Source organism: Pan paniscus, chromosome 7 (assembly GCF_029289425.2).
Source record: "Pan paniscus chromosome 7, NHGRI_mPanPan1-v2.0_pri, whole genome shotgun sequence".
In the NCBI taxonomy this organism is placed as follows: Eukaryota; Metazoa; Chordata; class Mammalia; order Primates; family Hominidae; genus Pan; species Pan paniscus.
In genome coordinates this window covers 31,108,824-31,134,836 of record NC_073256.2, presented here as the reverse complement: position 1 = coordinate 31,134,836, position 26,013 = coordinate 31,108,824, and the positions used below count along the sequence as shown (strand labels likewise).

The 26,013-nt window shown below is 45.8% G+C and overlaps 1 protein-coding gene across 1 annotated transcript; it reads left to right on the top strand.

Moving 5' to 3' along the window:
• The first annotated feature begins 9,750 nt into the window (after positions 1 to 9,750).
• On the top strand, positions 9,751 to 20,619 carry LOC117981342 (olfactory receptor 7E24-like). Its single transcript, XM_034965658.3, has 3 exons — positions 9,751 to 9,874; positions 11,710 to 12,620; positions 20,224 to 20,619. The coding sequence occupies exons 1-3, from the start codon at positions 9,751 to 9,753 to the stop codon at positions 20,617 to 20,619; spliced, it is 1,431 nt and encodes a 476-aa protein (XP_034821549.2).
• The last annotated feature ends 5,394 nt before the right edge of the window (positions 20,620 to 26,013 follow it).

Sequence of the window (26,013 nt, the reverse complement as noted above, 5' to 3'; positions counted from 1 at the left end):
ATCTCCTTATCTGTTCCATTCCTTTTGCAGTGTGGGTTAAAAAAGGCAGCAAGGTGAAATAAGAATGATATCACAGGGTGAACACCCACTGTGATATTAGGAGTAATACCTCCCTAGGATATAGAATATACTGTCATAGAGTATACACACATGGGGTACACTCACTGTGATATTAGAAGCAATATCTCCCTAAAGTATGATGAAAAATATCACAGAGTGTGCACTCTGTGTGATATGAGGAGTAATATTTACCCTGGATATTATGACTAATATCAAGGGTGTACACACACGAGGTACACGCACTGTGATATCAGGAGTTGTATCTCCCTAGGATATTATGAATACTATCACAGGGTATACACTGTGTGTGTACATCCACTGTGACATTTGAAGTAATATCTCTCTATGAGATTATAAATAACATCAAACTGTGTATGCCCCTGTGACATATTAGGAGTAACATCCTTCTAGGGTATTACAGATAACGTCACAATGTGTACACCTCCTATGACGTTTTGTACACTCTTTGTGACATTAAAAGAAACATCCCCCTAGGATATTGTGAATAATGACACAGGAGGGGTACACACATGGTGTACACCGCCTGTGTCATCAGGAGTAACATTGCCTAGGATATTACAAATAATATCACAGCAGGTGTACACACATGGTGTACACCCCATGTGACATTCAGAAGAGCATGCCCCTAGCTTATTAGGAATAGTGTCACAGGCGTGGAATACGCATTTTTAATGCGTAATGTCACCCCCGGTGACATTAAAATTAACATCCCCCTTGTATATTATGAATAATATGACAGGGATTACACCCCGTGTGACATTAGGAGTAACATCCCCCGAGGATATAACTAATAATATCAGAGGGTGTACATGCATTGTGACCTTAGTAGTAACATCTCTTTAGGATATTACAAATAATATCACAGGCTGTACAGGCATTGTGACATCAGTAGTAACATCCCTCTGGGATATGACGAGTCATATCACAGGGTGTACAATCCTGTTACAATAGTAGCAGCATTCCCATAGAATATTATGAATAATATCACAGCAGGTACAGACCCTGTGATTTACGAGTAACATGTCTATAGACTATTACAACTCATATCACTGTGTGACTCTGTGTACACCCCGTGTGACTTTAGGAGTAAAACCCTACAAAATTAAGAGGAAAAATATCACAGGGTAAACACCCTCTGTGACCTGAGGAATAACGTAGTTTTAGGATATTGTGAATGAAGTGACGAGGTGTACACACCCTGTGACGTTAGGAGCAATATCCTTCTAGGATGTTAGGAAGAATATCACACGGAACACACCCCTTGTGACGTCAGGATATGACAAATAACATCACAAGGTGGACACGCATCGTGGCATTAGTGCTAATATCCCTCTGGTACAATATGAATAATATCACAGGGTGTACATCTCTGTGACATTTGGAGTAACATCCCCCAAGAATAGTAAGAATAATAACACGGGGTGTACACCACCTGTGACATGAGGAGTATCATCTCGCTAGAATGTTAACGAATAATGTCACAGGGTGTTATCGACTGTGCCAATAGGAGTATAGACCCCCGGGAAATTATGAATAATATCACAGGGTGTACAGCCCTCTGACATTAGGAGTAACATCTTTCTAGATTACCACAAATAAAATCACAATGTGTACACCCCCTGTGTCATTAAAAGTAATATTGCCCCAGGATATTACGAAATAGAACACAGAGAGCACACCCCGTGTGACATTAGAAGTAACATCCCCTGAGGATATAACTAATAAAATCAGAGAACGTACCTGCATTGGGACATCAGTAGTAACATCTCTTCAGGACATTACGAATAATATCAAAGGGTGTACACGCATTGTGAAACTAGTAGTGAACTCTCGCTAGGATATTACAAATATTATGACAGGGTCTACAGGCCCTGTGACATTAAAAGTAACATTTTCCTAGAAGATTACGAAGAATATTAAAGGGTGTACAGGACCTGTGAATTACGAGTAACATTTCCATAGCATATTGCACGAAACATCACTGTGTGTACACACCGTGTGACATTAGAGGTAACATCCCACAAAATTATAACGAATAATTTCACAAGGGGCGCACCCTCTGTGACATTAAAAGTAACATGTCCCTAGAATATGACGACAAGATCACAGAGTGTACACCCTCTGTGATATGAGCAGTGACATCTTATGAGGATAATACGGGTAATTTGACAAGGTGTACAAACCCTGTGACATAAGAAGTGACATCCCTCTAGGATGTTATGAATACTATCAAAGGGAACATACCCTATGTGACAATAAAAGTAACCTCCGCTTAGGAGAACAAGAGTAACATCACAAAGTGTACACACAATGTGACATTATTATTAATGACCCGCTAGGATATTGGGAATAACATCACAGTGTAAAGAGTCCTGTGATATCAGGTTTAACAATCCCCAACAAAATTACGAAAAATATTGAAGGGTGTATACCCCCTGCGACTTTAGCAGCCGCATCTTGCTAGAATGTGGAAGATAATGGGCCAGGGCGTGAAACGAGGGTGGCAGTACAGAAAGAATCCAAAGAAAAATCGGGGAGCAATATCACTCCCCACTACCCCCCTTAGATATGACGAACCACATCGCAGGGGGGCGAGGAGCACCCCACGATGCGGGGAGTCATATCACCACACTCACGCCTACTGGATATGACGATACACATCGCAGGGGGGCGAGGCGCCCCCCGCGACGCGGGGAGCCATATCACCCCGCTCTCGACTTCTGGATATGACGATCCACATGGCAGGGGTGCAAGGCGCCCCCGCGATGCGGGGAGCCATATCACCCCGCTCTCGCCTCCTGGATATGACGATCCACATGGCAGGGGGGCGAGGCGCCCCCGCGATGCGGGGAGTAAGAGCCAGCCCCTCTTGCCCCCCTGGCTCTCTTAGGACCCCCGTCGCAGGGGGGCGAGGCGCCCCCCGCGATGCGGGGAGTAAGAGCCAGCCCCTCTTGCCCCCCTGGCTCTCTTAGGACCCCCGTCGCAGGGGGGCGAGGCGCCCCCCGCGATGCGGGGAGTAAGAGCCAGCCCCTCTTGCCCCCCTGGCTCTCTTAGGACCCCCGTCGCAGGGGGGCGAGGCGCCCCCGGCGATGCGGGGAGTTAGAGCCAGCCCCTCTTGCCCCCCTGGCTCTTTTAGGACCCCCGTCGCAGGGGGGGAGGCGCCCCCCGCGACGCGGGGAGTAAGAGCCAGCCCCTCTTGCCCCCCTGGCTCTTAGGATTCGCGGTGGTCTCTCAGCCTGTTTATCATATTGTGAGTAATATCATCTCCCCTTCTGCAGATTATGAACTGTTTCACAGACCTGTGTACACCCTGGATGTACAGAAGTTGTACACTCCTCTGTATTGGGAGTCATATCATCCTCTTCCTCCCTGAATATTAGGTACAGTATCTCAGGGCTGTTTCTACTCCCTGGGATATCGGGTGTCATGTCCTCTTGTGCCACGTTGCAATTAGAAACAATATCATTGGGGGCATGTCCACCTTTTGTGATATTGAAAGTAATATTATTCTCTTCCCTCCAGGATCATGCCTACAATATCCTTGGGGGTGTCCACTTTCTGCCGTATATGTCGTCATATCACCCCCTCCGCCTTGGAATATTTTTAAGGACCATCTCACTCGGGGGTGTACACTTTCTGCTATTTTGGGAGTAATAGCATTCTCTTCTTCAGTGAATATTAGGAGCAAAATCAACGGGTTGATGCACACCCAGTGATATATTGGGAATAACGTCATACTCCACCCCCTGGAGATTATATTCGGAACAATATCACCGGCTGTGTGTACACCTACTTCGATATTGAACTTAATATCATACTCTCTCCCTCACTGGACTTTAGGAGCAATATCGCAGGTGGGTGTACACCCACTCAGGTATTAGGGTGTAATATGAGCATGAATTATACCTCATTTATTATTAACATCAATATGAATGACCAATATTAATATTAATATTAAGAAATAATTGCTAATATAGTTTTCAGATTACTAATATTAACACGAATTATTAGGAGCTATTATTAATGTTTTCTAATGGATAAAATCAAGTTATTAATATCAGGCCTCATTAGTCATTAATGGTAACCGTGTATTATTATCGTTAGCATAAATATTTAATATTAATTATCATTATCAGTATTGATTTTAAAAATTATATTATGGGTTATTAATATTGATAAATATTAGTGTGAATTAATAATTGAGATTATTAATTGCGGTAGGTCGCATTGCGCCATTGCACCCCTCCCTCGGCAGCTCGTTTATGACCCTAAACGGGGACACAAATTCCCCTGAGAGAGCAGCGGTAGACTGGGATAGATGAGGATGGTCACGTGGTGGAGAGGCGTGTTTTTGGGTACCAGCCCTTCACCTGCGTCGACCTTCTCAACTGGAAAAACAATACACCGCCCTATACCGAAAAGCCACAATCCCTAATTGATTTGCTCCGAGCTGTTATCCAGACCCAAAACCACACCTGGGCTGATTGGCACCAGTGGCTGATGTTCCTCTTTAACAGCTAAGAAAGGCGGAGAGTCCTCCAAGCAGCAACTAAGTGGCTAGAGGAACATGCACCAGCTGATTATCAAAACCCCCAAGAGTATGGAAGGACCCAGTTGCCAGGAACCGACCCCCAGTTGGACCCACATGGAAGAGAGGATATGCCAAGGCTAAACCGAGACAGGGAAGCTCTCTTGGAAGGATTAATGAGGGGAGCTCAGAAGGCCACAAATGTTAACAAGGTCTCTGAGGTCATTCAGGGAGAAGAAGAAAGTCCAGCACAATTCTACGAGAGAGAATTGTTGGAGGCCTATCGTATGTATACTCCCTTTGATCCCGATAGCCCTGAAAATCAGCGCATGATTCACATGGCTTTAGTCCATCAAAGCGCAGAAGACATGAGAAGAAAACTGCAGAAACAGGCTGGGCTTGCAGGGATGAATCCATCCCAATTACTAGAAATAGCTAGCCAGGTGTTTGTAAACAGGGATGCAGTAAGCCGTAAGGAAAACAACAAAGAGAATGGAAGTCAGGCCCGGCGACACGCCGACCTGTGTGTCAGCTGCATCAATCAGAGGGCTCCCCCTCAAAGAGGCAAGGGAAGGAGGGCCCTGGGAAAGAAACTCAGCTTGGCTGTGAGAGTTTGCAGCGTAACCAGTGTGCTGATTTTAAAGAAATAGGACAGTGGAAGAACAAATGCCCTGAGCTGAAAAGAAAACAAGGTGACTCAGAGCAGGACGCCCCGGACAAGGAAGAGGGGGCCCTGCTAAACCTGGCAGAAGGGTTCTTGGACTGAGGGAGACCGGGCTCAAGCGTCCCCAAAGAGCCTCCGGTCAGAATGACAGTCGGGGGTGGAGACATTGACTTTCTTATAGATAGCGGTGCTGAACATTCGATAGTAACCGCCCCGGTCACCCCTTTATCCAAAAAGACTATTGACGTCATTGGAGCCAAGGGGGTTTCAGCAAAGCAAGCTTTCTGCTTGCCTCGGACTTGTACTGTAGGAGGACATAAAGTCATTCATCAGTTTTGGTACACGCCTGACTGTCCCTTGACCTTTTCGTTAAGGGACTTGCTCAGCAAGCTGAGAACCACTATCTGTTTGACAGCGCACGCCTCTTCGCTGCTAAGGTTACCCAGAACGGGAGTCATTATGACCCTTACGGTCCCCCGAAAGGTGGAATGGAGACTTTTCTGAACTGAGCTGGGCCAAGAGAGAAGACCAGCTCTGGCCAAGAGTACGGGCAGAAGACAACCCTCCGGGATTGGCCAGTTAAGACTGGGGCCCTGCCAGTGAGGCAAAAACAGGAGCCGGTCCCCAGAGAAGCCCTTCAAGGTATCCAGGTCCATCTCAAGGCACCTAAGAACTTTTGGAACGATTGTTCCTTGTCAGTCTCCATGGAACACTCCCCTCCTGCCTGTTCCCAAGCCACGGACCAAGGACTACCGGCTGGTACAGGATTTGCGCTTGCTTCATTAAGCTACACTGACTTTACATCCAACAGTACCTAACCCGTCCACATTGTTGGGGTTGCCGCCAGGTGAGGACAGCTGGTTCACCTGCTTGGACCTGAAAGACGCTTTCTTTCCTATCACATTAGCCCCTGAGAGGCAGAAGCTGTTTGCCTTTCAGTGGGAAGTTCCGGAGTCAGGTGTCACTACTCAGTACACTTGGACCGAGCTTCCCCAAGGGTTCAAGAACTCCCCCACCATCTTTGGGGAGGCATGGGCTCGAGACCTCCAGTAGTTTCCCAGCAGAGACCTAGGCTGCGTGTTGCTCCAGTAGGTTGATGACCTTCTGCTGGGACACCCCATGGCAGTCGGGTGTGCCAAGGGAACAGATGCCCTACACCGGCACCTGGAGGACTGTGGGTAGAAGGTGTCCAAGAAGAAAGCTCAGAACTGCTGATAGCAGGTACGTTACTTGAGATTTACTATCCGACAGGGGTCGGAACGCAGCCTGGGATCAGAAAGAAAGCAGGTCATTTGCCATCTAGCAAAGCCTAAGAGCAGAAGGCAGGTGAGAGAATTCTTAGGAGCTGTGGGGTTTTGTAGACTGTGGGTCCCAAACTTTGCACTATTAGCCAAGTCTTTGTATGAGGTCACAAAGGGGGTGGGGACAGGGAACCTTTGGAATGTGGATCCCAACAACAGCAAGTCTTTCATGAGTTAAAGGAAAAACTTCTGGCAGCGCCAGCCCTGAGGCTACCCGATCTGACAAAGCCTTTTCTATTGTATGCATCAGAGAGAGAAAAGATGGCAGCTGGAATTTCAACCCAAACTGTGGGGCCCTTGCCGAGGCCGGTGGCCTACCTCTCTCAACAACTAGATGGGGTTTCTAAACGATGGCCCCCCTGTTTGAGGGCCTTGGCACCAACTGCCCTGCCAGTATAAGAAGCAAATAAGCTGACTCTTGGGCAAAATCTGAACATAAAGGCCTCCCGTGCTGTGGTGACTTTAATGAGTACTAAAGGACATCATTGGCTAATGAATGCCAGACTCACCAAGTACCAAACTGCTCTGCGAAAATGCCCGTATAACCATTGAAGTTTGTAACACCCTACACCCCGCCACCTTGCTCCCGGTATCAGAGAGCCCTGTCAAGCCTGATTGTGTAGAAGTGTTGGACTCAATTGACTCTAGCAGACCTGACCTCCGGGACCAGCCTTGGGCATCAGTAGACTGGGAACTATATGTGGATGGGAGCAGCTTCTTCAACCCCCAAGGAGAGAGAGGTACAGGGTATGCAGTGATAACCCTGGACACTGTTGTTGAAGCCAGATCATTGCCCCAGGCCACTTCAGCCCAGAAAGCTGAACTCATTGCTTTCATTCGGGCCTTAGAACCCACTGAGGGTGAGACTGTCAACATTTACACTGATTCTCGGTATGTCTTTTTAACCCTTCAAGTGCATGGAGCGTGATAGAAAGAAAAGGGCCTACTGAACTCTGGGGGAAAAGACAGAAAATATCAAGAAGAAATCTTGTAATGATTAGGAGCAGTATGGAAACCCCACAAGGTGGCAGTTGTGCATTGCAGAGGACACCAGCGAGCTTCCACCTTGCTGGGTTTGGGGAATTCCCGCGCTGACTCAGAGGCTCGAAAAGCAGCATCTGCCCCCTTCTGGGCATCAGTGCTTCCTCAAGCACCTGATTTTGGACATACTTCTTCTAAAGAAGAAAAGGACTTTCTCCAGGTAGTGGGAAGGACAAGTGATGGAGGAAGGATGGATTCGGTTACCAGATGGGAGAGTAGCTGTGCCACAGCTGCTAGGAGCTGCAGTTGTACTGGCTGTGCAAGAAACCACCCATCGAGGTCAGGAGTCACTGGAAAAGTTGTTAGGCCGGTATTTCTACATCTCGCCTTTCTCAGCCCTTGCCAAAACGGTGAGGCAGCGCTGTGTTACCTGCGACAGCATGAGGCGAGGCAAGGTCCAGCCGTTCCGCCCGCCATACGAGCTTATGGAGCAGCCCCCTTTGAAGGTCTCCAGGTGGACTTCACAGAGATGCCAAAGTGTGGCGGTAACAAGTATGTACTAGTTCCTGGGCATACCTACTCTGGGTGGGTGGAGGCCTATCCAACACGAACTGAGAAAGCTCGTGAAGTAACCCCTGTGCTTCTTTGAGATGTGATTCCTAGATTTTGACCGCCCTTACGGATCGGCTCAGAAAATGGGCCTGCGTTTTTGGCTGCCTTGGTACAGAAGACGGCAAGGGTATTGGGGATCACACGGAAACTGCATGCCGCCTCCTGGCCTCAGAGTTCTGGAAAGGTGGAGCGGATGAATCGGACTATCAAAAATAGTACTATTGCCTTCCCCTCTGGATATTTAAAACAACACCACAAGGGGCGTCAAACCACCTGCTAAATTTGAGGGAATATTATCCTCTCCCCCCCTCCCCTGGCCCTGGATATTAGAGACAATAACGCAGGAATGATGTACACCCACTGCTTTATTGGGAGTAATATCATCCTCTCCCTTCATGGATATTAGGAACAATATCACACTGTGCGTGTAGGCCTGTCGCGAAATTCAATGGAATGTCATCCTGCGCCTCCCTGGATATGACGAACAATGTCACGGGGGATGTAGAACTTCTGAGATATTGGGAGTGATATCATCCTCTCCCCTCTGCAAGTTAGGGTCAATATCACAGGGGTAGTGCACACCCTCTGGGATGTTGGGACTAATATCATCCTCCCGCCCACTGGATATTAAAAACCATATCACAAGGGGCGTGTACACACACTTCGATACTGGTGTGAATACCATCCTCTCCCTCTTCGGATATTCGGTGCCATATTTCACGTGGGGTATACACCACCTGCAATATTGGAAGTAATATGCTTTTCTCCCCCTCTGGATATGAGAAACAATATCACAGGGGGTTGTGAACAACCCCTGCGATATTTGGAGTAATATCATCGTCTCCCCTCACGATTATTAAGAACAATATCGTAGGGGTGGGGAATGTACACCCCCTTTCGTATTTGATATTATCCTCTTCCCCCCTGGATATTAGGAACAATATCAGGAAGGGATGTACAGACCCTGCGACCTTTGCTGTCATAGAATTGTCTCTCCCCTAGATATTAGGAATAAATGTCACTGGGGATGTGAACAGCCCTGCGATATTGAGAGTAGTATCATCCTGTCCCCCCTTGCATATTGGGAACAACATCACAGGTGGGGTGTACTGCCTCTGTGATATTGGGAGTGAAATTTTCCTCTCTTCCCCTGGACATTAGGAAGGGTATCAGAGGGGGAGGGTGTACATTCCCTGCGATATTCAACGTAACCTTGTCCTCTCCCTCCCAGGGTATTCAGAACAATATTACAGGAGGGGTGTACACCCTCTGCGATATTGAGAGTCATACCATCCTCTTTCGCTCTGGATGTTAGGAACAATATCACAGGGTTGTGTACACCCCCTGCGATATTGGGAGTCATATCATCCTCTCTCCCTGTGGATATTAGGAAAAGTATCACAGGGCTGTGGAAACCCCCTGTGGTAATGGGAGTAATATCATCCTCTCTCCCTCTGAATATAGGAAGATTTTCACAGGGATGTGTACACCCCCTGCGATATTGGGAGTAAGATCATCCTCTCCACCCAGGAAATGACTAACAAGGTCACGGGGGTTGTACTACCCCTGCGATATTGGGAGTAATGTCGTCCTCCCCAACCCTGGATGTTAGCAACGAGATCACAGAGGGGCTGTACACACCCTGCGACATTGGAAGTAATATGATCCTCTCCCCACCTGGATACTGGGAAAGATACGACAGCGCGGGTATACGTTTCCTACGCTGGTGGGAGTAATATGATTATTTTCCTTTCTGGATATTAGGAAGAATATCACAGGGGTGCTGTACAATTACTTCGATATTGGGAGCAATATCATCCTCTATTTTCCCGGATATTGGGCACAAAAACGCAAAAGGGTGTACAACCCCTGCGATATTGGAAGTAATAGCATACTCTCCTTCCCTGGATGTTAGAAAACAATATCATCAGGGCTGAACACCCCCCGCTATAATGGGAGTCATGTGTACTCTTTCATAGGCCATTTGGAACAATATCACAAGGGGTGTTTACAAACAGGGGTGGTGTACACCCCCTGTGATATTGGGAGTAACATCATTCTCTCCACCTCCGGATATTAAGAACAATATCCCGGTGGGAGGTGGTACACCCCCAGTGATATTGCGAATAATGTAATCCTCTCCTTCCCTGTATATTAAGAACAATATCACTGGGGGGTGTACACCTTCTGTGATATTGGAAGCAATATCATCCTCTTCCCCGCTGGATATTAGAAAAAAATATCATTCAGAGTGTACACCCACTGTGATATGAGGAGTAATATCTTCCTAGGGTATTACGAATAATTTCACAGTCTGTACACACATGGTGTACACTCCCTGTGATATTAGGAGTAATATCTACCTAGTAGATACAAATAGCATCGCAGGGTGTACACCCACTTTGATATTAGCTGTAATATTTTTCTAAGTTGTTACAAATAAGATCACAGGGTGCACAAACATGGTGTACACTCACTGTGATATCAGGAGTCATATCTCTGTAATATATTATGAATAATATCACAGGGTGTACACCCACTGTATTATTAGGAGTAATATCTCTGTAGGATATTACAATTAATATCACAGGGTGTAGAGACACCGTGATATTAGGAGCAATATCTTTCTAGGATATTACAAATAATATCAGGGTGTACACCCACTCTGCTGTCATAGCTAGGGTTACCCGCCACCACGCCCGGCTAATTTTTTTTTATTTTCACTGGAGACGGGGTTTCACCCTATTGGCCAGGCTGGTCTGGAACTCCTGACCTCAGGTGATCCATGAGCCTCGGCTGCCCAAAGTGCTGGGATTACAGGTGTGGGCCATGGTGCTGGGCCAAGAGTTATAGATTCAATTCATTTGGAAACAGCTCCCATTTTTGAGTGTGCGTGTACTTTTATGAAGAAATGATGTCAGAAAACCGAAGGATGTTAATAAATATGAAAAGTAACAGGCTTGTGAAAAGGTCTTCCGATTGAGAACTATAAGTTTCGATTTCGTTTTCAGATAATGGGGTCCTTGCTCTTGTGTCGTCCTTTTACATATTCTACATCAGTGGAAGTTGTAGCACGGTGTCAGAATAAAGTGGAGTGTATTTCACGTCTTCTTAATTTCTTTCAATTAGACTGAGATCTTTTTCTAAAAGAGAGAAGGACATTTTCATTGCATTATACTTTTTCTGAAAAGAGTAGGCTGTATTTTATTGAGATCATGGATTTGTTATATATAACGTTTTGGTCTTCTAATATTCTTCGGTGGATTTTCTCTAAAGTAGTATGTACAGAAAGCCTTGTATAGCAAAAAAGCAAATCACGTAATAATTCTGAGATTTTTGGAATTGTCACAACTGAGAAACATTGCTGGCGGTGTATGATCCGCAAGTGTGAAGATGTTCCTTGTGAATTGCTTGCATCCAGCATTAAGGGCTCGTTTTTATCTTTTATTTTTCCAATCCTCTTTCCTTCTCAAGGTGTCCAAGACACACAGAGCCACGGAATCTCACAGGGGTCTGAGAATTCCTCCTCCTGGGACTCTCAGAGGATCCAGAACTGCAGCCGGTCCTCGCTTTGCTGTCCCTGTCCCTGTCCCTGAATCTGGTCACGGTGCTGAGGAACCTGCTCAGCATCCTGGCTGTCAGCTCTGACTCCCCCCTCCACACCCCCATGTACTTCTTCCTCTCCAACCTGTGCTGGGCTGACATCGGTTTCACCTTGGCCAAGGTTCCCAAGGTGATTGTGTACATGCCGGCGCATAGGAGAGTCATCTCTCATGTGGGCTGCCTGACACAGATGTCTTTCTTGCTCCTTTTTGCATGTATAGAAGGCATGCTCCTGACTGTGATGGCCTATGGCTGCTTTGTAGCCATCTGTCGCCCTCTGCACTCCCCAGTCATAGTGAATCCCCACCTCTGTGTCTTCTTCGTTTTGGTGTCCTTTTTCCTTAACCTGTTGGATTCCCAGCTGCACAGTTGGATTGTGTTACAATTCACCATCATCGAGAATGTGGAAATCTCTAATTTTTTCTGTGACCCCTCTCAACTTCTCAACCTTGCCTGTTCTGACAGCGTCATCAATAGCATATTCATATATTTCGATAGTACTATGTTTGGTTTTCTTCCCATTTCAGGGATCCTTTTGTCTTACTATAAAATTGTCCCCTCCATTCTAAGGATGTCATCGTCAGATGGGAAGTATAAAGCCTTCTCCACCTATGGCTCTCACCTAGCAATTGTTTGCTGGTTTTATGGAACAGTCATTGGCATGTACCTGGCTTCAGCCGTCTCACCACCCCCCAGGAATGGTGTGGTGGCATCAGTGATGTACGCTGTGGTCACCCCCATGCTGAACCTTTTCATCTACAGCCTGAGAAACAGGGACATACAAAGTGCCCTGCGGAGGCTGCGCAGCAGAACAGTCGAATCTCATGATCTGTTCCATCCTTTTTCTTGTGTGGGTGAGAAAGGGCAACCACATTAAATCTCTACATCTGCAAATCCTGTCCCTTAGTCACATTATTTTTGTGGCCTTGATGCCTTTTATTCCTTTCCGCATTTCCTTTGTGAATATTGCTTTCTTCGTTATGCCTTTAACTGGAATGGGTGAGGATTCTGAGATCCTTGGTTTAGCAGAAACCTCATGACAGAATCCTCTATAACTAGGCGGCCTCTTTTAGTTTCTGAGGAATAACCCTGTCATCCAGGTGGAATCACAACCATCTTTTTATATACACGAAGTCCTCACTTCCTTTTGGAATTCCCTGAAAACTGACTTTATGGAAACAATGTACAGGGGGTCCTCCAACAGCATTGGTTGTTCAAAGTTGTGTAGTTATACTGTTGAAGAAAAATAAGTGGCTTCACTATACATAATTTTGCTTCAGGGTGAAGTTTCCAAGAGACTTTCAAAGATGTTAAGTGAGGACATACTGTACATCAAATTCATATCCTCTTCCACAGTTCATGTGGAATTTCTTTATAAACTGCTTCTAGAGAATCTATATAGGCAGGTTCTGTGTAGAGATCCATGTCGCCGTTCCTCAATCTTGGCTTTGAGTTAAATCACCTGGGGAGCTTACAAATGATGAGGCCTGGGTCTCAATACGCGAGATTCTGATTTCCTTGCACCTGTGTGAGTGTGTGGATTTTTTTTTTTTCTTTTAAAGCACCAGAGGTGGTTCCAATGACGAAGTTTTTAGAGGCATCAAGCTCCAATGAGTAAGAACAGAAATTAATTGTAATATGATTTCTTCAAATATTATCTTCAAATGCATTGTCCATCAACACCATAGAAATGTTTATTATGCTGTTTTTTCTTACCATTTCACATTTTCTATTTCTTTCTTTTCCTTTTTTTTTTTTGATTCAGAGTTTCACTCTTGTTGCCCAGGCTGGAGTTCAATGGCACGGTCTCGGCTCACTGCAACCTCTGCCTCCCGTATTCAAGCATTCTCCTGTCTCAGCCTTCCAAGTCGCTGGGATTACAGGCATGAGCGACCGCGCCCAGCCACCACTTAGCATTTACATTTTACATTTGTTGAAGTTATAGATTTATACACACATTGATTGCTGCTTTGTTATACACTTGCGTATACATAAGATGGGAAACAGAACAGAATAAAATAGGCACAGTATCCCTGAAGTTTCACATTCCGAGACATTTTAAAAATATTTGCTCTTCAGAAATTAGTTTCAATGAAGAAACTGTGGTACACACACCCAATGAAGTATTAGTCAGCCTAAAAAGGAAGAAACTTCTCTCCGCTGCAGACAAAATGGATGAGATTCCAGGTCTTTATATTAAATGAAATAAGCCAGGCATAGAATGACAAATATTTCACGTCCTCACTTCTATGTAGGAAGAAAAAAGGAAACCTTGGCCAGGTGTGGTGGCTCAGGCCTGTAATCCCAGCTGTCTGGGAGGCCGAGTCGCACGGATCACTTGAGTCCAGGAGTTCGAGACCAACCTGGCCAACATGGTGAAACTCCGTCTCTACAGAAAACACAAACAATGAGCCAGGCATGGTGACGCGTGCCTCTAGTCTCAGCTACTCGGAGGGCTGAGGCCCAAGAAGCGCTTGAACTCGGGAGGCGGAGATTGCAGTGAGCCCCTATTGTGCCTGTATACTCCAACCTGGGCAACAAAAAGAGACTCCATCCCACACACACCTACACACAAAAGGAATCTCAGGAAGGTGGAGAGTATAAAGGTGGTTAGCAGACGCTAGGAAGAAAAGGGGTGGGTAGGGAATGAAGACAAGTGGATAATTGGGTCCCAAAATACAGAAAGATGGAATAAGTGAGTGCTAGTGTTTGATAGTACAGTATGAAAATTTTAGTTCACAAGAATTGCTTGCATATTTCCAGATGCTTTGGTAAGAAGCTTCCTAACTTTCTCATTATGATGGTTTTTAAGCTCTTCTCTTTCTGCTCTTGAAATCATCCGCCCGCTTCGGCCTCCCAAAGTGCTGGGATTACAAGCCTGAGCGACCGCGCCCGACCCACGCTGTATCCTTATCTGTTGTCTGTTGTTTGTTTGCTTTGGAGCCCAGAAATAACTTCTCACCTATATGTTCAAATGATTTTTCACATGAGTGCTAAGAAAGCTCATTGGTGGAAAAGCAGCCTTTTCAAGAAATGGTGTTGGAGAAACTTGACTTCCACATGGAGAAGAATGAAGGTGGACCCTATGTCACACCAGGTGCAAAAATTAACACAAACTGGATCAAAGACCTCACCCCAAGCACTAAACGTATCATACGCCTAAAAGAAAACATTGGCCACGCTTTCATGACATCAGATTGGGCAATGTTCTTTGGAATTTGACACCAAAAGCATAGGCAACAAAAGAAAATTAGATTCCTTGGATTACATCTAAATGACAGACACTTTTGCACAGGAAAAAACACTGCGATCTGAGTGAAAAGTTAACCCATGGATTAGGAAAAATATTTGCTAAGCATATATCTGAAAAGAGGCTGATAGCCATCGTATATAAAGAACAGCTAGAACTAAACAACAAGAAACCCAAAGCATCCCATCAACAATGGTCAGAAGACTTGAGAAGACGTGTCCCTAAAGAAGATATCGCAATGGCCAATAAGCATCTAAAATGATGTTCAAAATCACTCATCATAGGGAAGCGCAAATCAAACCAAGAATGTGACACCACACATTAGGATGGATATGATAAACAAACAGGCATTGGTGAGACTAGAGGGAAATAGGAATGCTCGCATATGATCGGAGGGAAAGTGAAACCGTGAAGGAACGGGGAAAATAGTATGGCGTCTACTGGAAAAATTAGAAAGAGTATGATCAGATGTTCCCGCAGTTGCATTTGTGGGTACCTACCAAAAAGAATTAGAAGACAGGAGTGGAAGACAGATTTGTGTACACCCATATTCATAGCAGCATTATTCACAACAGCCAAAATGTGGAAGCAACCCAAGGGTTCGTGGACAGATGAATGAAAAAAGCACACTGCAGTTCCTTCATACAATGGAAGACTATTCAGCCTTCAAAAGGCAGGCCCTTCTGGCCGGTGCAGTGGCTCACGCCTGTAATCGCAGCGTCTTGGAAGACCGAGGTGGGCAGATCAACTGAGGTCAGGAATTCAAGACCAGCCTGGCCATCTTGGTGAAACCCTGTCTCTACTGAAAATGCAAAAACTTAGGTGAGCATGGTGGCCTGTGCCTATAGTCCCGGCTACTCGGGAGGCTGAGGCACAAGAATCGCTGGAACCCGGGAAGCGGAGGTTGCAGTGAGCCCAGATTGTGCCACTGCACTCCAGCCTGTGAGACAGAGTGAGACTCCATGGAAACACAAAACAAAACAAAGTCAAATGAACAAACAAAAAACAACAACAACAAAAAACAGACAGGCACTTCTGACGCATGCCGCAACATGGATGAACCTTGAAGACATTATCGTCAGTGAAATAAATAAATCCCAAAAGGATAAACAGGCCCATGCTCAGTGGCTCACACCTGTAACCCCAGCACTTAGGGAGGCTGAGCCAGGCGGATCACTTCAGGTCAGGAGTTCGAGACCAGCCTGGCCAATATTGTGAAAGCTCGTCTCTATTAAAAATACAAAAATTAGCAGGGCGTGGTGGCGCACGCCTGTAATCCCAGCTTCTCAGGAGACTGAGACACAAGAATCGCTTGAACCCACGATGTGGAGGTTGTAGTCAGCCCAGACCACGCCACTGCACTCCAGCCTGGGCGACAGAGAAAGACTATGTATGCAAAACAAAAAAATTAAACACGGTATGATTCCACTTATCTATCAAGTGTCTAGAGTAGTTAAACTCATAGATTTGCAAACTAGAAAGGTGGCCTCCAGGGGCGGACAAGAGAGAGGAATGGAGAGCTTGGTGAATGGGTGGAATTTCCATTTTGAAAGATAAAACTGTTCCGGAGACGATGGCGGTGATGGTTGCTAAACAATGTGAACGTACTTAATGTGGTTAAACTGTTAACTGAAAAAGAGTGGAAATTGTAAATGTTTATAGTGGCCATTCTATATGAACTAATATGTATATATAATTTTTAATATTTATACGTGGTATATTTTCCCATAATAGAAGACAAAAATTGAAGCAGTTGGATGTTTAAAAAGAAATGAAAGAAGCGAAGAATACCCACCAGCTTTCTCCTGATTAGAGGAAGAGCCCCAAAGCTTCTATAGGCACTCACTTTTCTCTTCTTCTTCTTGCAATATTATGAGGAAATCCTTAGAGGTTGGGGAACTTGGGCGACTTTGGCTAATGAGGAGCTCTGTGCCTTGAGCCTCCCAGGCCACAGGATAGTAAATAGTCTGTCCCTCCAGCCCTGCAGTGTGAGGTTGCCGTCCTGTGGGCTCCACTCCTGTCACCTGTATGAGGGGGCTGATGTCTCACCCTGTCTTCTTGCCAGCCTTGAGGATGGAGTCTGAGCCTCCATGGTGCACCACGCAGGGAGAACAGTGGACCTGTTCTCCGTGGTCATGGCCCAGCAGAGGGGAAGGGCAGTTCAGTGAATGTAGGCAAAAGAAAGTGAGATCAGACACTTACTGTGTCTATGTAGAAAGGAAAGACATAAGAGACTCCATTTTGAGAAAGACCTGTACTTTCAACAATTGCTTTGCTGAGATGTTGTTAATCTGTAGCTTTGCCCCAGTCACTTTTAACCAACCACTTTGACCCAACCTGAAGCTGACAAAATCATGTGTTGTATGAAATCAAGGTTTAAGGGATCTAGGGCTGGGCAGGACGTGCCTTGTTAACAAGATGTTTCCAAGCAGTATACTTGGTAAAAGTCATCGCCATTCTGTAGTCTCAATAAACCAGGGGCAAGATACACTGTGGAAAGTCGCAGGGACCTCTGCCCTTGAAAGAGGCTTATTGTCCAAGGTTTCTCCCCATGTGATAGTCTGATAAGTGGCCTCATGGGAGGAGAAAGAAATGACCGTCCCCCAGCCTGACCTCCGTAAATGGTCTGTGCTGAGGTGGATTAGTCAAAGAGGAAAGACTCTTGCAGTTGAGAGAGAGGAAGGCCGCTGTCTCCTGCCTGCCGCTGGGAACTGAATGTCTCGATATAAAACCTGATTGTACATTTGTTCAGTTCTGAGATGGGAGAAAAACCGCCCTATGGTGAGAGGCGAGACGTGTTTGCAGCAATGCTGCCTTTTTATTCTTTACTCCACTGAGATGTTTAGGTGGAGAGAAACATAAATCTGGCTTACGTACACGTTCAGTCATAGTACCATCCCGTGAACTTCATGATGACATAGATTCTATTGCTCTCATGCTCGTTGCTGACCTTCTCCTTATTATCACCCTGCCCTCCTACTACATTCCTTTTGCTAAAATAATAAAAATAATAATCAATAAAAATGAGGGAACTCAGAGGCAAGTGCCAGTGCAGGTCCTTGGTATGCTGAGCGCCAGGCCCCTGGGCCCACTGTTGTTTCTCTGTACTTTGTCTCTGTGTCTTATTTCTTTTCTCAGTCTCTCATCCCACCCGACTAGAAATACCCATAGGTGTGGAGGGGCAGGTCACCCCTTCAAGTGAACACTGAGGGATGGTCTGGAGTCTTGTTTGTTTCCTCATCCTCAGGACAAACAGGACAGTGTGATGGGCGGATGGGATGAGACCAATATGCAACTCTCTGCTCAGCAGACTGTGCAGTTTCTGTTCTTGGTTGTGGTGGGGGTCTCAGAAATCTTATTCAAAATTTTGCTTTCCTCCCCCACTAGTTGTCCTTTTCATAGACATCTCACCCATGATAGCAGGGGATCAGTCCCTCTAAACTATTCCCTAAGAACAACAAAGAGATTATGAAGGTGATGATGAGGATAAAGAGGATGACGACAGACACCATGGCATCATGAACCCTTACTGAGGGCTTCCTAAAGGCCAGAGTCTGAGCTCTGTGCTCTATGCAGCTTGTTTCATTTCATCTGCATAGTCTCCACGTTATTAGTGCACATTTCAGGATGATTTTACGGACTAGAAAAGGCGCAACGGATTTTCATGTAGCTTGTACCAGATCACGAAGTCAAAAAGGGCAAAGTCCAATTTGAACCAGGCAGTCTAAGTCCAGACACGTGGCATTTGGCCAGTCCTGTCCCTGCATCCAACCTGCCCTCTCAAATCCTTGTCACTCAGGCTGATGGCCCTGCTCCCTGAGCCCTTCCCTTTGGGGGTCCCTTGGAGACCACAGCTAGACCAGTGGGTGCCACAATCACTGTGTCATGTATAGAAAGGGCAGCTGAGATCACATCAAGGATTCCAGAAAGAATTGGCACAGGATCATTCGGGACGCATCTCTCCCTTGCCCCTGTTCCTGGCTTTCCTTACAGCTCTCGACTTCCTCAAAGGAGTCATCAATTCGGAGTTTGGCTTCCATTCCTATTGAGGAAGCTGGAAAGTGTTTCAAAAATGCTCCTCCGATGTGCCTGTGGTTAAGACCTCTGAGCTTTGCTTAAAACTTTTTGAAGCTGGGCGTGGTGGCTCACGCGTGTAATCCCAGCCCTTTGGGAGGCTGAAGCAGGCGAATCACAAGGTCAGGAGTTCAAGACCAGCCTGGCCAACATGGTGAAACCCTGTTTCTACTAAAAATAGAAAAAAAAAAATTAGCCAGGCATGGTGGCGTATGCCTGTAATCCCAGCTACTGGGGAGGCTGAGACAGGAGACTCCTTTGAAGCCGGGAGACAGAGGTTGCAGTGAACCGAGATCACACCACTTCACTCTAGCCTGGGCAACAGAGCAAGAATCTCTCTCAAAAAAATAAATATATAAAAATTACGAAAAAATGTGATTGGATGGGCTTGGCAAACTTTAGCCATTAGCTCACGTACCACTTTGGAAGGGCATACCTTCAGTCACTTCACCCTTTAATCTCTTTGCTCAAGACTAAAGTTCTGAGAGGAAGTCTAATCGGCTGAGTTGTGTCCATGTGGGCAGTGCAGGAAGGGATGCAGCGGGAGGCGCCTCCAGGGACGTCTTTGGCTTCCATCATGGGGGATCAGGCGCCTGGATTATCCACCCTAACAAATGTGGACAAAGGAAAACGAGGTTTTCTGAGGAAGGAGACATAGAGCCCAAGGAGCTAACCAAGAGACAAATAGTCATCCTGTCTTGTCACTTTTTTTACACATGTGTGTACATTATCTTACACTTATCACTTTGTTTTCTTTCTCTCCTTTAATTGCACCCTACTGCAAAAGTTAAAATGAAATGAAAGTATTGAGATAGCTCAGTAACTGACTTTTAGTCAATTGCCTTTTCCTATAGTGAACAGCTGCCCAAACGATTGTGTCTGTCACTGTGCAAATTTGCAAGCATTTGCATGATCACTACCAATCCGCCAACACAGAGCTGTGTTACAGCACAATTTAGTTCAGTGTTTTGCTCTCTGCAACAGGGAGGTTCTCATCCATTACAGGTTGCAGTAAAAACAGGGGTACCATAAGCAACCACCTCTTTCCTCAACAGTGGGATGAAAGCAAAAGCCAAGTAGCTCCATGTATCCAACTTAAAAATATAAAAATTACGCCCATGGGCTGCAGTTGGACCTATGGCAGCGGCAGCTGTCACTGGGCCTAGCCCGGGGTGTGGACCTGGGGACTTCCCAGAAGGGCCCGAGTGGGAGGCTCACGGAGTGTCGGCGGAAGGTGCACAGGATGCTAAAGCTTTACAACGGCTTCTTGGAAGGGGAGGCGGTGGGACTCCCCGCGAGTCCAGACCCCCTGGACCCCACTGATCGGAACGGGGCGCAGTTCGACCCAGAAGTTTACCTAGACAAGCTGCCTAGAGAGTGCCCTCTGGCCCAGCTGAAGGACAGTGAGACGGACATGGTGCAGCAGATCCGGGCTCTAGACAGCGACATGCAAACCCTGGTCTATGAGAACTACGATAAGTTCATACCAGCCACAGAAATTAACAAACAGCATAAAACTGTATGAGGATTTGCAGGAAACCCAGAATTTCCCAGATAACCTTGTAAAGGAAGAACAAAGCTGGAAGACTCACAAAGAAAAATACATATATATATATATATATAAATATACATATATATATGTATATATGTGTATATACATATATATATGTATATATGTGTATATACATAAAGTTGTATTTTCGGTCTGTTGTAAATGTTTAGTAATTTCTATTGTGATTTTTCATTTAACTGATGAAAGGATATTTTTAATTTTCCAAATGTGTGCTTGTGTTTAGCTATCTTCTTGCTGTTGACTTCTCATTTTGTTGCATTATGGTCAGGAAAATGTGGTCTGGACAATGTCAATCGTATAGTGGATTTTGTTGAGACTTCTTTATGGCCTAATATGTGGCCAGTTTTTTTTTTTTTGCAAATTTTCCACATGTGGTTAAAAGGAATGTGGATTATTTGTTTTTTTTAGGAGAGTTTTTATTTTTAAATAGATAAGGTTCTCAGTGTAATTGAAATCTAGCTTCAGTTAACAATATGCTAGATCTCTCAAACCTTAGGATGTTAGTCAGTGTAACAATAGACTGCTGCTGAGACGAATAAACCCTGAACTCTCAGTGGTTTGGCACCCATAGTATAGTCTGGTGCAGGGCAGGGGTTCTCCTTGGGGGCCCTTGTCCAACAGTGATTCAGAGATTCTGCAGGTTTCCATCTTTTAATTCTGCCATCTCAGAGTTTTTCAATTGCAGCCATATGGATAGGGAGAGAGGGAACATAGCTCACACTTGCCTTTGATAACCTTGGCCCAGAAGTGATTTCTTACATTCCTACTGGTGGAAATGCAGTCACGTGGTTCGAAACTAACTGCAAGTGAGGCTGGGAAATGTAGTCTTTCTGCATGTAGAGGAAAAGGAATGGTGTGAACACAGCATTGTCTTTGACACACTAAGCATGTGCTGAAGAGTTCTTACTCTCATAGGAGGTTTGTCTGTCCTGTGTAACTTTCTCAGTTTTTGCTTAGATAGTTTCAGGCAATGTTGTTTGGTGCATTCAGCTTGATGATTATTATGTCCTTTTGGCAAAGTAGTCAAGATTCCCATCAGTTTGAATGAAAGTGTTTTACAGATAGGTCAGGAAATGTTAATACTTTGAAAGACCCTTCTATTCCTCCACTCTACAGATAAGAACAACAGAGTCCTAGAGAGAGGAGGTCATGGGTCTCAGTCATGAGTGGCAGAATTGAAACCCACATGGCAGTAACTTTGCTTTCCCCCATCATGTTGTTCTCCCTCTATCTTCACTCTGCTGATTTCTTCACTTGCTCCATACAGACCTCCCAGTTCCAAGTGTATAAGTGTGTCCAGAATTGGTGGGTTCTTGGTCTCACTGACTTCAAGAATGAAGCCGCGGACCCTCCTGGTGAGTGTTACAGTTCTTAAAGGTGGCGTGTCTGGAGTTTGTTCCTTCTGATGTTCAGATGTGTTCGCAGTTACTTCCTTCTGGTGGGGTTCGTGGTCTCGCTGGCTCAGGAGTGAAGCTGCAGACCTTCACGGTGAGTGTTACAGCTCTTAAGGCTGCACGTCTGGAGTTGTTCTTTTCTCTTGGTGGGTTCATGGTCTCACTGGCTTCAGGAGTGAAGCTGCAGACCTTCTCGGTGAGTGTTACAGCTCATAAAGGCAGTGTGTACCCAAAGAGTGAGCAGCAACAAGATTTATTGCAAAGAGCAAAAGAACAAAGCTTCCACAGTGTGGAAGGGGACCTCAGCGGGTTGCCACTGCTGGCTTGGGCAGCCTGTTTTTATTCTCTTACCTGGCCCCACCCACATCCTGCTGATTGGTCCATTTTACAGAGAGCCTGAGTGGTATGTTTCAACAGGGTGCGTTTACACCCTGGTGTGTTTACAATCCCTGAGCTAGACACAAAGGCTCCCCACGTCCCCACTAGATTAGCTAGATACAGAGTGTCCACGCAAAGGTTCTCCAAGTCCCCACCCTAGTAGCTAGATACAGAGTGTTGATTGGTGCATTCACAAACCCTGAGCTAGACACAGGGTGCTGATTGGTGTGTTTACAAACCTTGAGCTTGATACAGAGTGCCGATTGGTGTATTTACAATCCCTTAGCTAGACATAAAGGTTCTACAAGTCTCCATCAGACTCAGGAGCACAGCTGGCTTCACCCAGTGGATCCCGCACAGGAGCCGCAGGTGGAGCTGCCTGCCAGTCCCTCTCTGTGCGCCCACACTCCTCAGCCTTTGGGTGGTCGATGGGACTGGGCACCGTGGAGCAGGGGAAGGTGCTCGTCGGGGAGGCTCGGGCTGCACAGGAGCCCGCAGAGGGGGGAAGCTAAGGAATGGCGGGCTGCAGGTCCCGAGCCCTGCCCCATGGGGAGGCAGCTAAGGCCCGGCGAGAAGTCGAGCACAGCAGCGGCTGGCCCAGGTGCTAAGCCCCTCACTGCCCGGGCAGGCTAGGCCGGCCAGCAGCTCCTAGTGCAGGGCCGCCAAGCCCATGCCCACCTGGAACTTCAGCTGGCAGGCAAGCAGCATGTGTAGCCCCGGTTCTGGCTCACGCCTCTCCCTCCACGCCTCCCTGCAAGCTGAGGGAGCCAGCTCCAACCTTGGCCAGCCCAGACAGGGGCTCCCACCATGCAGCCATGGGCTGAAGGGCTCCTCAAGTTCCGCCAAAATGGGAGCACAGGCAGAGGAGGCACTGAGAGCGAATGAGGGCTGTGAGGGCTGCCAGCATGCTGTCACCTTTCATAAGGAGTGATTAATCTGAGCTTCTCCAGAAAGTCCTTTCCTGGTAGGCACTGGGAATAAGAAATCTCAGAGTATAAAAAAACATCAAGTGGTAACACTTTTGTGAATGGCTCCCCAATTAGATCCTTTACCTTTTTTTTTCCATGAAGCACAGTTGCCCAAAACACACTTAGCCTGAGATGAAGCACATATTAGAGAAAGGTTCTCTCTATAGCATTATGTATTACTCGAATGAGCATTAAAAAGAGGAGATGGGACATGCTCTCTCTAGATATTATTACCTCCACTATAGAGTTGACATACACAAGCTCATTATTGCAATATGTTTTTTTTCAAGAAAATAACTTTAATGTTGAAGCTTAAATTGAATTCGCCAAAACATCTTTGTCTCCAGCCTAATGTGCCTCAGGTGTCTCCGCCTTCCACATAATTAAAGGAACATTTCCTCATCAGAGCTGTTCCATCAGAGACCCAAAGGCTATCGTTGTACAAATCACCCACTTAGGAAAACCTTTATTCCCATTAGCCTATAAAAATCTGGTTATGTAAACAGATTTGCTTATTCAGTAACATTAATGGCTTCTCATAGTTAAAAAGTCATCAATGTGATTGACCTATAATCTGTTTCCTCTGTGACCAAGTGTCACTTTTATTTTGACAGTTAGGAGCCTTTTGACTCTTTCACAGCTGGCATGAAGGCACAGGGAGGGAAATCTCAAAAACAAACAACCTGTGTATTCCCAGCCTATTAATCAATAGAAAATCACTTCAATTGGATTAGGGTCTTGTACCTGGCAGAAAGGCTCTTAAGGACATTGGAATTGGATTTTTACACTTGATATGACACCTCCTTGAGTCAGATCAGATTCGTGTTTGATAGACTCTTGCCGAAACATTGCTCCAGGGTCTGTGCGGTAGCTAAAGCCTTTTTGTTGTTGTTGTTGTTTTAAAAGCAGAATTAAATGTTTTCATGAAGACCTTCCCACCAGTGATTTTATTGGGAATATGGTCTTTAGCTCTGGTCCTGAATAACTCACACTGAGGAAACCTCTAACAAGTGTTTTATTGGAAGATGTCTGATGGATGGTTGGTTTTAATAACAAATCTCTTCCCTTTTTCTGTCCCCTGTGTTCTATTCTCCTTTCTCTACACATTATTCTGGGAGGATTCACCTATTCCCAAAGTCCTTTCCTCTTTATTTCCATTCCAGAGCTCTCTGTATAACTCCAGGCTGATGAATCCAACGGCCCAGTTGTTATCTCCACTTGGCTGTCTGTCTTGCATTGACCTCATCTTACCTTGCCTCTCCTGATTTCCTCTTCTGCCTGGGCTCACCACGTCAGATTCACATCACCATCCAGCCAGCTTCCAAAACACCTGGGCCTCCTCCTTCATTCCTCCCTCTTTCTCAGTCAAGTTAGTCTACTCTCTCCTCTCCATCCTCACTGCCACAGCCTTGGTCCAGCCAACCATCTTGTCTCACTTGGTGTATTGCAGCCTCCTACCTGGTCTACTCACCTCCCACTCTCCTCCAGCCAGGCTGCTCTTTTTATAGCACAAAGTGGATCACTACTCCCCTGCCTAAAAACATCTACTGTCTCCCTTTGTCTACAGGATAGACACGACAAAGAGCCTTTAAGATTTGGCTCCAACTTACCTCTATATTAGTCACTTTTTACAATTATATGAACATCTCTCAGCTCCTCACCCTCTCACGTCTCGATTTTTGCACCTGTTCTTCCCTCTGCTGGGAATGACCTTCCACACCTCTCCTATCGACCTGGCTAGTTCCTACCATTTTCTAGTCTTCAACTAAGGAGTCCTGTGGTGGAGAAGGATTTCTCACAACCTCATATAGATTGCACGCCCACCCACCTCCGGGCTTTTTCTTTTTTCTTTCTTTTTTTTTTTTTTTGAAGGAGTCTCTCTCTGACCATGCAGGCTGGAGTGCAGTGGCATGATCTTGGCTCACTGCAATCTCCACCTCCCGGGTTCAAGCAATTCTCCCACCTCAGCCTTCTGAGTATCTGGAATTACAGGTGCCCGCCACCACATCTGGCTATTTTTTTTGGTATTTTTAGTAAAGACAGGATTTCACCATGTTGGCCAGGCTGTTTTCGAACTCCTGGCCTCAAGTGATCCACCCACCTTGGCCTCCCGAAGTGCTGGGATTACAGGCATGAACAACTGTACCTGGCCGATTGGGTGCCCCTTCTATGTGCTCCCATTGCCCTAGGCATACTGTCACCATAACTCTTACCATTCTGAGTTGAAAATGATTTTTTTATTTTTGCTTTTCATTTATCTCATTAAATGCAAAGCTCATTGAAAAGAGGACAGTGGTTGTTCACTGTTTTACTCCTAACCTTTGACTCAGTGTCCTGAGGTTGGCTCTAGAGCTGTGCACACATGTTCAGACATTGGAGCACATCTTGTCTAGCACCTCTTTTGAGGTGGCTTACAGAAAAGTCAGTAGGTACTTCCCCAAGGATGAAACAGAAGCTTCACCTAAACCAGTTCTTCAACTTCAGCCTGCATTAGAATCCTCTGAGAGCCCGTGAAAAATACAGTCTCCTAGAGCCCACTCTTCAAGAGTCGGTGAGTTGCTTCATCATCAAAATATATACAGAATTCAGCCAGTCTTCAACCCCAG